The sequence below is a fragment of the Quercus lobata genome, chromosome 1 (assembly GCF_001633185.2).
Source record: "Quercus lobata isolate SW786 chromosome 1, ValleyOak3.0 Primary Assembly, whole genome shotgun sequence".
NCBI classification, from domain to species: Eukaryota; Viridiplantae; Streptophyta; class Magnoliopsida; order Fagales; family Fagaceae; genus Quercus; species Quercus lobata.
In genome coordinates, this window is record NC_044904.1 from 14967252 (window position 1) to 14981162 (window position 13911).

Sequence of the window (13911 nt, forward strand, 5' to 3'; positions counted from 1 at the left end):
ACTACAATTACTTTACTTTATAAGTGGATATGATGTTTGCACGTAGTCTCTAGTTGTAGCTTCAAAAGGGTTTGGAAAAACTTAAGATCTACGTACAGAACACTACCCTATTGTATCTTCAAAAACGTGCTTTAGGGTTTGTACTTATTTCCACTTAAGAATTAAAATCCATCAAAACCCTAGATCAAACAACTGAAAAAATAAGCTAAGAATCCATTCTGCCTAAGTCTTAATCAGTTGAGACATGCACTTCGACCGTTTGAGTTAAGTGGAATTCAACCAATCGAGCTGCAGTACTTGAAATGCAATCTTCCAGCTATCTCTTTTCTACTATATTGAGTCTTCAATTGTTTTGAATTTGGATTGTCTTGATTCCAATATTAATTCAACACTAATTAACTAAACAAACTAAGTTCTGAACGGTTACATTTGTTTATGGTTGTCAACCTAAAATTATAAACTCTATAATAAGATTTAATTTTTCTGTTTAAAGTGTTTTTAAGAGTATCTCGATCCATATTCTAGAACATTTAAATAAGCATCTCTTATAATCTCTAAAAAATAAAGCAATCAATCAACGAAAATTGAAGTATATTATCAATCAATTCTTTGTTTTTTGTTCCTTTTTTTGTTTGTTTTGCCTAGCAGATTGCAAACTTTTGTGAATTTAAGATATAGTTTATAGTTAGGGTTTAACCATGTTTCTCTCTGCTTTTCACCTTGTGTAGATTTGAACTAAAACCTTGATTAGCTTGATCTGATAGTTAAATGATAAGGCTAAGCTCATGCCAATAACCCTATTGGCAATGATTAAGGGTGGTAGGTCTCTTGAGTCTTGATTTAAGATGAAAATTCAAAAGGAATCATTACGATCAATATGAGTGGTAGTTCAAAGATTTTTTTTATTTTTTATTTTTATTATTTTATACATTGATAGTTGGAGGTAGGGACGGAGCCAAGATTTTATGTTTTTTTTTTGGGGGGGGGGGATAGTATGAACAAAAAAAAAATCACAAGTTAATAATAAGAATTTATATATAAACAAAAAATTCAATACTAAATTAATGCATGGAAAATTAAAACAGTACTTATTTTGTGTTTAAAAAATTAATGCATTTCAACTTAATCATCTATCAATATGAAATTCAATATTTCTTGACTCTAAAGCCAGAGACTATCCTAAATTATTGTATATAAACAACATTATGTTGTAATATCCTCTCTAGCACCTAATTCCATACACCAATGTATATGTGTGTGTGTAATAAAATAAAATAAATAAAAAAAAGAGGCAAAAATACAGAAGACCCCCTAAACTTAGGGTTGAGATCATTGTTCTTTAAGAATAAGACCTTGTACTTTAATAAATTTCTAAATTGATTCTTTGTCATTATTTTGTTAACAAATTCAAATAAATTTTACATTAAATGAATATATTATTAAATTGAATCCTTGCTGCTTTTCACGTAAGGGTAATTATTGGATACTTATGGAGTACCATAAATGTATACTCCTCTATCCCATATAATTATGGGTCCCACTAATTAAATTTATAGTGAAACCCACTATTTATATGAGAGGGGGGGGGAAGTACACTTTTTTTGTACTTTCAGAGTATTTAATAATTTTCCCTCATGTGATGTATTTTCCATTTAATCCCGTTATCAAAATAGCAACTGAATGATTAATTTAGACATTTCTCAAAATTCAAGGACTTCTTGAATTTTTCGTGCACGAGTTGGAGACACTTCTTGAAGTGGTTAACGCCTTCAGTATGGAGACGCCATTCAGTTTAAGCATTTATTAACTACAGGATTTTTTGTTTAGAACCAGCGTAAGCGTGGATTAGTTGACTATTTCTTTTTTTTTCTTTTTTTCTTCGTGGGACAACTTAATTGCTAAGAGATAATTAGGTATATCAATCAAATCTAAAGAGACTAAACTCTATATATTCATTTTTTGTAATTATATATATATATATACATATATTTATATATAAAGAAACTACTTGTGAGCTAAGGTCAAGGCTCCCTGGTTGGAGTTTGGAGAATTTAAATTCTGGATGCCTTCGTGGAAAACATCAGGTGATGTAAGTTGAACTGCGAGGTTATTGAATCACTTGCTGCATCTCATGTGATGTATTTTCCATCCAATCCCATTAATAAAATAGCAACAGAACGATTAATTTATACATTTCTCAAAATTCAAGGACATCTTGAAATTTCCATGCATGGGTTGGAGACATTTCTTGGAGTGGTTAATGCCTTCAATATGGAGACACCATTAAGTTTAAGCATTTATTAACTATAGGATTTTTGTTTAAAACGGGCGTAAGTGTGGATTAGTTGACTATTTCTATTTTTTTTTATAATTTTTTTGGGCCAACTTAATTGGTAAGAGATAATTAAGTATAATTATTGAAAATTTCAACTTCAAATATAAACTCTATATATCTTTTTTTTTTTTTTTTAATTGTATATATAAAGGAACTACTGGGGCCAAGGCCCTAATGGTCCACAAGTAACTCCATCCCTAGTTGGAGGTTGGAGAATTTAAATTATAAATGTCTCCGTTGAAAACATCAAGTAATATATGTTGAATTACAAGGCTATTGACTGCAGTTCAATAATTTATGCTAATAGGTATTTGTGGAAGCAATAGCGATCATCATATCAAAGATTTTCCTCCAGTCAATTTATTGGTTGGCACATTTTTACAAACAATAAAAATATCATTCTTCTCTCATAATGTATAAATGGGATTTCGTTGATAATTTTAGAAGACTATTTTGATTTGTAGAAGATCCTTGAAAATGGAAAAGTAGGGCTTATGTCAAATAAACTATTAAGTAATGAAGTCAAATAGTATACTAATGGGTGACATAGAAGACGATGGAGCATATCAAAGAGTCGATTTTGTTCTAGGCGTGCAAAGAATGAGGGGAAAAATAAAAAGATAATATTTGACTTTTTTTTTTCCTTGTGATTGTTACGACATGATGTTATGAAAGGGATAATTTTTATTTTTTTATTTTTTATAGTAATAGAAGTGATATTATAAACACATAAACCCATGTAGTAGGTTGTGCCATCAACCAGCAAATTAAGCATGTCCTATTTTGAAATATAAAACTTTGATATACAAAAATTCTAATTCAAGTGAAAATCCTCTTTAATGTACAACCTTGACCATCTCATGTTCAAACGTGTAATTAGATTCTTGAATTTCATATAGGAAGTAGGAACCTTGAATTCAACATCAAAGCGCTCAAATCTTTGAAAGCCACAGATAGCACAAAATATCCAATCCCTAAATATTTCATTTTATTAAATCACCTCAACACAATCATAATTTGATTAAGTTATGAATTCATATCTCTAATAATTCAATTTAACAGCTAACAGCCGTTACACAAAATCCCCAATTTATGCATAAAACTATTTCCTTTATATTGTAATTATTCAATAAATCATTCCAAAATATTAATATGATTGAATTAAGGGTTTAAGTCAATAATTAGGGCTCCCAATTACATGTTTGGCAAAGGGGGGAAAAGTGAAACAAGGACTCTCTTTTGGTATTGCCCTAGTTTTTTGTATTTTTATTTGCTACAAGAACGTGAAGAGGGATAAGTGGAAATACATGAGAAGATAGAATTTGAAATGAGGAATTCCACTTGAAGGTATTGATGAAAGAAAGCAGAAGAGTCGCTTGAGATGGTTTGGTCATGTTTAGAGAACAGTGACTCATGCATTAGAGAGAAAGAACAAGTTGATTCATGTTTAGGGAATGGAAAAATGACAAAAAAAAAATAAATAAAATTATTAGAAGTAGTAAAGAACATGCCAAATTAATGATGTGCTAAAGAATATGAGTTATGATAGTGTAGGAAAAGAATACAAGTAACCAACTTGATTAATTGGTTCAAATTCAAAACCGACCCAAACAAAACTTGAGATTAAAGGTCCGTTTGGATATAGCAAAACGCCATTTCATCCGTGAACAATGAACCAAATGCCACCTAAACCTATTTTTTTTTATTGTTGTTGATGATTTGCTATGGGATATTTCCCAATTGATCAACCCTTGTATAATAATACTATAATAGTACAGTAGTAAGGATGCGATCAGTGATCAGGTCACTAGGGTGCAAGGTGCAAATATGAAAGAAAAATAATTTAAGCCTTAAAATAAAGTTATGATAAGGTTAGAGTAGTTGTGAACTTGTCGTTTGTGAAAGATATGGATAAAATTGGAGAAAGCAGGCCTATAAGGCGTATGAGACTTTTTTTTAGGCTAGTTGCTACAAGGCGTATGAGACTTTTTTTTAAGGCGTGTTGCTACAAAGTCCACATCGCTACGTAATATAGTCTGTAAGAGCAGTTGTGCTTTTTAGGCTTGTTGACAAGCCCAAGTCTAAAAAAGCCTTCGTAACTTTGAAGTTATAGGCTTTTTTTTTTTGCTCCAAAGCCTGGAGAGACTTATTTAACTCTCTAGGGCCTAGGCTTCTTGCTCCACGGTCCGCGTCGCTATTAAATTCCGTGCCAATTAGATCCGGGTAGATGGGATAAAGAAAGACTTTTTCTTTTTTCTTTTTTTCATGTGGAAAACTATCTTACTCAACTTATTATTTGGCAAGTGAAAACTAAAAAATTCATTCACGTTTAGTTTTAGTTACATGAATTTCTTGATAAATCATATAACTTATTTAAATAATACAAATAATTATCTTATAATTTCCTATGTAATGAATTAAAAAATATAGGTATAAACATATTTTGAGCCAAAGTTTATCCAATTTTTTTTTAATGTATTTTTTTAAGATTATGGTTTTTTTTTATTTGACAAACATGCTATTGTACTTGAGAAATTTTAAAATTAAAAGAAAATTATACATAAACAAACAAATTAATAAACTAAAAAGAAAAAAAGGACTAATCCAAAAAGAATTGTCTAATCTTTTTTGCTCCAAAGTCCACATCACTTCAAAAATATGTGCCATTTGAATGGGCTCATTGTTGTAAGATTAATCTAAAGGAAGGAAGTTTGGCTGCCACCACGAAGGAACTAGTATCAATTCAATGATATTATTCAATGATTTGGCTTGGGTTTAGTGTATTGGACCTATTAAAATAGTGATACATGTTCAATTTTATGCATGTATTATTATCTTGACGAGTCTAGTGCAATAAAACACTTGACCAAAACTTTTCCCATTGCCCAAATTAGGCCAAACCAATAGAGTTCTATATGATTTTTAGGTATCTAATTACACTTTTAATTCAAATGAAATATCTTATCATTTTCTTTTCATATTTAGATAGAAAAGAGGGAAAGAAAAATATCTCATGATTACTAGACTATCACTTTAACCTCCGGTATCTTAGCACCTTGATGTAATGAATTTTTTAACGCACTAATACAAAGGGTAAGTAATGAAGTTAACTAGAAGGAGTGAAATTGCACTAAATAAATCATAACAAAACTCCATATTTTAAGAAAGACCCACTTAAGAGACCAATGTAATTTTAATTTTAATTTTTTTTTTTCCTTTTGGTTTGTTGTGCATTTGGATGAACTTATTCTTTTTATTGTGTAAAAAGAAAGAGTTATATCTTAATTTTTTATTTTTTTTGGTTAAGAGGGTACTGTATTAATATTAACTAGATATAAAAGGTGATGTTCTGGCTGAAAGCCTTAGAGTATACAAACCATCAGCATCCGCATTTAAAATATTACATAAGCCATCATTGGACGGTGCATCAAGTACAGCAAAATTTCCAGAAAAAGAACAGCCCGCTTTAGCAAGGTTATCGACGCATTTATTCGCCTCCCTAAACACATGGGTGACCTTGACATGCTGGAACTGCTCTAGGAGGTACCTGCAACATTGAGCAGAGTAGCACATGAGTTATTAATAGCTTTCTTAGACAACACAAGATTTACAACAACTTGGGCATCTAATTCAACATGCAGGTGGTTAATGCCAAGTTGTGCCGCAAGCATCAGCCCATCTCTCAAGGCCCAAAATTCAGCAGCCACACTTGTAGCCTGCTGTTATATCTTAAATTAGATAATGCTTAAAAAATTGTGTATTTTTTTTAAAGGTGTAAATAACCCAAAGGAAGGATGGTTTAGTTAATAAGTTAGGCCCAAAGCTAACATATAAACTTGGGCTATGTTAGAGTGATAATGATCTGAAAACATTGGGTTTATCTTTGAGTATAACTTGAGCTCTAAAAGCCTCTAATCCAAGTCCAACCCAAATTCAATTTGCTTAAAAAGAGCACACCAACAAGAGGGCAATAGTGCAATTCAAAACTTGCAAGTGGGAAACATTATGGTTTCTCTATTGTATGGGGGTCAAAATGATACAACAAACAAAAATGTTAAACTCTGTAACAAAAACGAAGACATACCCACAAAGAGATAAGATCATTAAACAGACCAAAATCAGAGACACAAAAAGAGAGACAGTCAGTGAGTGTGAGTGGCTTTTGGTGTGGCAATGGCATCTACAGCTTCGGCTCTGTCATGGAGTTCTTCTTCGTGGCTCAAGAGCTTCGGTGGAAACTCAAACGAAGCTTCTAAACTATCGGATAGAAGAACAGCTTTGGTCATTTTGGCTCAGAAGAAAGCCAAGAAGACCCGAAAGGTAGATATATAGATTAACATAATCATCAAAAAACGAAATGGGTTTCACTTTTTGTTGCTATTCTGTTATATAAAATCTTTCTGTGCTCGACTTTGTGCCAGCATTATAATTGGGTTGTTGTTGTTGTCAATGTTGTGGTCAGGTAATTTTGAAGGAGGACGTGGAATACCTGGGAAAGATGGGGCAGCTACTTGATGTTAAAGCTGGGTTTTATAGGAATTTTTTGCTGCCTACGGGAAAGGCCCAGATTGTCACTCCCATTCTGCTCAAGTAATGTATAATTGAACCATTTTATCTTTGGATTGTGTTAGCTTTGTTGTCCCTCAAATTTCTAGTTCAGAATATAAGATATTTGATAAAAGTATGGAACAATGTAACAATGTAAGGTAGCGTCAGTTGGGAAATTTATCAAACAGATAAGATAGTGCAAACTATTTGGAAATGTTGTTTGAGTCAGAATTAGTAAAGTTGGGCACATATGTGGTACTTTGGGTCATATTAGATGCAATGATAGGCATCCATACAATCTTCTGTGCAAAATAGGAACTGCAGTGAATCTTGAAAATCACATATCACTGTTGTTCTGAGGGGGCCAAAATGCTACCAAATGATAAGAGTTTTAGGACATTAATATAAGTAGTTATTTAATGGACAAGGTTGCCTCCACCCCAGCAACCTCGTCCACTGCGTTCCTCTTCATCGCTACTACCAACCTCTGTGGTTATTGACAACCATCCACCGTGTAAAACACATTAGTACATCTTTCATGATCCCCAAGATTGACCTACTAATGAGCTGCCTGTGTACCAAGTCCATCTAGCATTCCTACAATTACCATAAGCACCTATAGCTACATTATCTCCTGTGTCATTGACTTTAGCACCTTAAATTATGGCCAAAGTTCACCTTTTATTCCACCTAGAGTTACTGTGACACACTACTGCTTACATTTTCCATCCCCACAGGACACCATCATCGATGTTATCTCCTTCACATTTTTCTTTACTGACTCTTCACCATTCTGTATCTATCTCAACCTACCAAAACCACCACCAAAGCTACTACCCTTATCAGCCTTAATTACATATGCCATCCTCGATACTCCATCACCCCCCAACCTAAAAGTTATAAACGCTTTTTTCCTTTTTCTCTTCCTTTATTATTATAATTATTTTACTTATGGCAATTCAACCACATTGGTCTGCATCATCCCTAAATATAGACAATCATGCCCTAAGCCTCAGATACCTAAGGATTGCTCCACCACTTTTGGGTGGTGTTCATGGTGAATGAAGGTATAATGTTAGTAACCTAGGGGGTTGGCCAAGTTGGTTGGGCTCTTGGTCTCAAAGTGTTTGTACTGGGCTCGACTAGGTGTGCTCCCTAGTTCGAGTCCTGCTACCTGCACTTTGAAAAGAATCTCCTGGGCTAGTGCTTTACCCCTTCGTGGGCCCACTCGGCACGAACAGTGATTAGTCTCTGGTTGAAAGCCTTGAGGAAACACTGTGAAAAACCAAAAAAAGAAAAGAAAAAAGAAGGTATAATGTTAGTTAAGGAGGATATGCTGGTGGCTTAAGGTGTTAATGGTGGTCTTGGTATTTCCCTGAAAATAGCTTATCATGATGTTGACATAGGACAGATTGGGAAATCTGTCTATGTGTGCTTGTGGTAGGTTTAGCCGTTTAGGGTTAGGAGAATTTTTGGATTTGTTTTTAGAAAGAATATTGGGGTTATAGCGGTTTTAGTAGGAAAGGAGAGATATTTACTTTATGGTTGTAAATGAGGTGAGAAGATATCAAATTTGTCCACAAGCTGTGAAAAGTTCATGTGAACAGTGGCTGAACAGTATGCATGACGGTATACATGAAGTCAAAAAGAAAAGGAAAGAATAGGATGAAAGACATAGAGAACTTTGTATTTTGGTAATTCTCTTGGAGTCATGCTTAATCTGCTATTAACGGATTCTATTTCTACAACAATTCCCTCAGAGACTTGGAAAGTAATAACAAAAAAGGCTAACCCAATGGCAAATTCTGCAGCTGCCACCATTGGAACCAATGAAGCAAATGATTGACCCATAAAATCATCAGAAGAAATGGAAAATTTTTAACTAGTAAACAACTCCTAAGCAGACCAGTAAATTAAAAACCTAATATAATAATAAAAGGCAACTTGGACTCAAAGGAAATAAACCAAAAATACTTGAAATCTATTAGAAAATTATGGACCCAATTAATTTTTCAGAATATCCATAACTCGCAGGAGTTGCATAAATTGAAGGTCCTGCCCTAACAAATTGACTATAACTTGTAAAATAAAAACCCAAATTAAAAATTGTTATATCACTTATCACTAGACCTTTAAAACTATATGACTTGCTTCAATTGGACTTCACACATTGACCTAATAAAGCAAATCTTGAAATGGACAAAATTCCAATGTAGCAACAACTCAGTCTTCCAAGGCTGCATCAAATTTTCACCCAAAAGGTCAAAACTTTTGTTCATGTGTACATAAGCTTTAAAATTGAATTTCATGATCTTGCATAGCACTAAAAACTTTGGCCCTTAAACACAAAGGTACTGCTGTGCTTTTTAAAAAAGAGTGGGTTCATATGTTAGGGGACAGAGAGTTGGTTCAGGTTCCAGATCATAGAATTTAGTATCATATTCTTGGTAGAAAATGAATCTATTCTTATACTTTTTTTTTTAACGAAACTATCCTCACACTTTTAATATGAAATTTTATTTCATTTTCTTCATTCTTTGTATAGGGAAATGCGAATGGAAGAGGAGAGAATTGAGGCTGAGAAAAAACGGGTAATTCAGTAAAAACTATATTGATTGAAAAAACGGATAAAATTTTATTGCATTTTATGGTTGTAATATTATTTTCTTCATGTATGGTTGAATTGTTTTTAGGTTAGTTCCATTTACACGTTTTGATCTAAGGCCAGAAGCAGTTTGTAGTTAAAACATTTGAAGTCTTTAAACATTGGGGTACTCATATAATAGTTTTGTGATGAAAATCGGCCTAATTTATTTCAGTTTCTCATAAGTTGTGATCCTGTTTTCTGTCTTTCTGAGGATCATAGCAACTTGAGATTGTTCATATTCCATTATAATGGTGAAAAAGAAAAACTTGCCATTAGTAGGATTAAAAGCATTGTCTTACTTTCATTTTCATATTAAAGGATCTATTTTTTTTAGACCCTGGCAGTACTCTTATGAACTCACTATGACTCCAAATGCCAAATAACAGGATTATTTCAATTGACTGCCGAAATGCCCCATATCTTCAATTACATTATTATACACCCCCCCCCCCCCTTTTTTGCTAATTTACATTTCTATACCTAAACAATTTAAAAAAAAAAAAAAAAAAAAAACTTCAATTACATTCTCTGCCCTTCAATTGCTAGTAAAACCTCTACTATAGCCCCACCTTCCTTGCCCTTCAATAATTTTATTTTATTTTGGTAAAATTAATGAGCCTTATATCATTTTATTAGATAATAACATCTTTCTTCAGGTAAAAGAAGAGGCACAGCAACTTGCCCTGATCTTTGAAACTGTTGGAGCTTTTAAGGTGAAGCGCAAAGGTGGGAAAGGGAAACAAATTTTTGGAAGGTGAGTTGGAACTTGGATTTTGTGCATTATGAAGTCATAAAATCTATTGTTTAGATATTGACTGATACAAAATTGTTTTGGCAGTGTAACTGCTCAAGATCTTGTTGACATAATCAAGGCACAACTTCAGAGGTACCGCCTTTATTGACATTACTATCTTTATATTTTCACCAATTCTGACGATATATGCGATTTTATTCCTCGCACAAGTTTCAGTGATTTGCTATTAATATGTAAATAGTGACATATTTGAAAATCTCTGAAACCTTTATAATTCCAGGACAGTGTTCTCTTTTTTCTTATCAATTCTTTGTTCTCCTAATTCCAATTGTAATCTTTTCATATTTGTAGACAATATTTTTCTTTAAATTCATTCATGAATTTTATAGTTGCCTCTACCTTCCCAGCTTTTCTCCGTGTTATTTTGCCGGTTTTGTCTTGATTTCTAAATCTTTCTTCATGCCAAATAAAATCCTAGATTTGTGTTCACATTTACAGGTTTCAAAACTTGCTGACAGAAGTTGACCTGATGAATCAATATACCTACACAGCATCATTTTATTCTATTAAGCAATAGATACTTGCTACAATATTTTCATTTTGGTTAAAATCAGCATCTCATGAACCTTAAATTTAGCAGCATATAATTTTTTTAATGCTTGTGTTTGTTGAATTGCTATCTTTCATATATATCTATAGGGATGTGGACAAGAGAATTGTTTCTCTTCCAGAAATCCGGGAAACGGGAGAATATATTGCAGAGCTGAAGCTTCACCCAGAAGTTACCGCTCGAGTGAGGTTAAATGTGTTTGCCAACTAAGAGCCAGCACCTTGTGGTGCCCCAAGCTCTGGTTGGAACATTTGTGCTACTAGCTTGCACATCTAAGGTAAACGGGCTTTGGTAAATTGTAAATTTCAAGAGGTGATTATATATACAAACACACACACATGCGCGTGCGCACACACACACTTATCAGAAAACCATCTAGCCATCCAAATTACCAGAAAAGAAATCACTGGGAATTCTTGCTTTTACATTTTGGTGCAAATTTTCTGCAAAATATCATGGCTAGCTGCTTTATCATCTTTCATGTTGTTTTCCTATATGATTTTTGAAAAGTATTAGCATATCCTATGGGTACTTCATACTCTGCAATAATTTTTTTTATTTTCATTTTTTTAATATTATTATTTTGTGATAATGATAAAGAAGTTCTTGGGGGAATAGAGTTGTCCCTAACTAAGGCTATTATGCTATTCTGTGCTGGCGACAAAAGAGTGCTCTAGGGATGCTGGACCAGATATGAAATGAGTGATTAACTTATTAAATGCTTTACTTGAGGAATCTGGAATTGATTATTAAATTAAATGAAGTATGTCCACAATCGGCACGTTGGCATAATAAGTGAAGCTAGAGTTGACCAGAATTTCATTTCTACAATACTTGTTCCACTTCCACATAATTACTGCACTTTCTGTAATTACTGAAACATAAAATCCATTTCATATCACTTAAATAAGATTAGCCTGTAGTTCTATTTTCTTTTTGTTTGAAAGTATAATTATATTGAACCAAAAGTGAGAGTACATGCATCAAAAGCCAGAGCTCTGGCCAGGGACTGCAGTTCTAATCATTTTCATTGTCAACAAAATCCGCAAATGCAAATGTTAAAATATGTTTCTTTCTTTTTTTATTTTTTGCAGGAGGAGCACGATTGATGTAATATCGGAGTCATGTGGATGCCTAATGGGGATTGACATATATGTAATTATGCTTGTGTGTAATTATATTAATCCAATTTGCTTACAGCTTTGCCATTTTTACTGTTGTTAGTTCAACCTCCATCTCCTGTATGTTAGGCTCTAAAGAACCAAGCCGTTTGTTTTGTTTCAAATTTGCACATTCTTTTTTTAGGTATTTAGTTGGTTCTCTTTTTATGGCTCTAATATAGTGGGATATCCTCAACAAACTTCTTATCAGTTTTTAATGAATCAATCACACATGATTCTCTTTTTGGTTCTTGGGAGAGGTGTAGAATTATGGTTTTGAGTTTGGTTGTGACTCTCTTTGGCGTATATGGCATGAACCATTTTCACATTCTTTGGTGTCTAGGTTTCTGGTTGCCTTGTCTTGGATATGTCATATTTACACCATTGGCAGGAGCCCGTGAAAGTTTAAAGAAGCATTCAAAAAATAGGGGAAAGTACATTAAAAAATAAAAAATAAAAAACCCATAATTTTATATTTGTGACACATTAAACCCCTCATTTTTAAATGTGACTTTTAAAATCCCACTTTCCTAAATTGGATACATACTTTAAACCCCAGATTGGGTATTTGTTTTGGGTATATTTGTGAAAGTATATGGTTTAAAGTGTCCCATTTAAAAATTTGGGTTTTAATGTGGGCCAAGAATAAAACCATAGGGTTTTTCTTTTATGTACTTTCCCCAACAAAATAAGCGACAAGAATTTCAACGTGGTTCCATCAATGGAAGCCTACATCGATGGGCTAAGATGCCAGAGATTCTTTTTTATATACTTTCCCCAACAAAATTAGAGAAAGAATTTAACGGGGCTCCACACTTCCACGAATGAAAGCCTACACTAATGGGCTAATTGCCAAATTGTCAAATGGGCCCAAATGAAATTAGAGGCCAGAAATGAAAAACTACGGGCTTTCACGAATGAAAGCCTGCACTAATGGGCTAATTGCCAAATTGTCAAATGGGCCCAAATAAAATAAGAGGCCAAAAATGAAAAATTACGGGCTTTTGTTGCTGCCCAGGATCGAACTGGGGACCTTTAGTGTGTAAGACTAACGTGATAACCACTACACCACAGCAACAACCTTTGTGTTTGAAGTATTTAAAAGTCTAATATCTATGTAATCATGTATACATTAGGTTGACTAGACCTTCAGTTTCTGTATCTATTAATGGTGCATGGACCTAATATATGCAGAAAGAACTAGTGCAAGTATTTGAAAGTTGAAGCTAGCTATACCTTATCCAGAGTGAACCATTGTAATGAAAAGGAGGCTCGAATAATATTGGTTACTTTATGGAGCAAAAATCAACTCTTAATTACATCTCTAAAGAAAAGAAAAATAGAATTGACCACTTTTTGTTTGATTTTATTTTTAAAGTATTCAAAAAAAAAAAAAAAAAAACAATTTTGCACCAGTTACGTGTTAGAATTTTGAAATGTTTCAAACAATATAAATAATTTTTTACTTGCACCATCTCTTATACATTGTACTTGTACACATACTTTTCATTGCGTATCTACTATCTACCATGACCGTGAAAAACCTAACAAACCAAATTTGTGAACCAGATTAATTAAACTTTGGCCATAAAGATAATAATGAAAAAAAAAAAAAAAAAATCCAAATTTGGTCCAAATGATGATTTGGTATCATGTGGAAACCAAACCCCATTAATAGGCTTATTCATTTGAGGCTTTTTGTTTTTGGTCTGGAGTGGTTTGTTCATGACCTTATGACCTAATGGAGAAGACAATTCATAGTTGTTTTACTTTGCGGAAAACTCGAGGCTTTGTCTCTATGGGCAAAAAGAACCCCATTAAAACACAGTGAAGCAAAGAGGTTATGATACAAGAAAT

General features: G+C 33.1%; 1 protein-coding gene and 1 non-coding gene across 2 annotated transcripts; one reads left to right on the forward strand and one right to left on the reverse strand.

The window, feature by feature from the left end:
• The first annotated feature begins 6421 nt into the window (after positions 1-6421).
• Positions 6422-12307, forward strand: LOC115980398 (50S ribosomal protein L9, chloroplastic). The gene is made up of 7 exons (XM_031102648.1): positions 6422-6655; positions 6798-6925; positions 9429-9474; positions 10187-10284; positions 10369-10416; positions 10984-11171; positions 11989-12307. Exons 1-6 carry the CDS (start codon positions 6509-6511, stop codon positions 11102-11104), a joined length of 588 nt encoding a protein of 195 aa, XP_030958508.1. The 5' UTR covers positions 6422-6508; the 3' UTR covers positions 11105-11171; positions 11989-12307.
• A 752-nt stretch (positions 12308-13059) lies between these two features.
• Positions 13060-13132, reverse strand: TRNAV-UAC. The gene has a single exon. It is a non-coding gene; the product is annotated as a tRNA-Val (tRNA).
• Between the last annotated feature and the right edge of the window lie 779 nt (positions 13133-13911).

What these genes read in the sequence shown, in the direction of transcription:
- LOC115980398 (XM_031102648.1), top strand. Translation starts at nt 6,509, where the DNA reads ATGGCATCTACAGCTTCGGCTCTGTCATGGAGTTCTTCTTCGTGGCTC. An exon ending in TTGAGGCTGAGAAAAAACGG is followed by an intron (nt 9,475 to 10,186) that starts GTAATTCAGTAA and finishes ATCTTTCTTCAG; the next exon opens with GTAAAAGAAGAGGCACAGCA. An exon ending in ATCAAGGCACAACTTCAGAG is followed by an intron (nt 10,417 to 10,983) that starts GTACCGCCTTTA and finishes ATATATCTATAG; the next exon opens with GGATGTGGACAAGAGAATTG.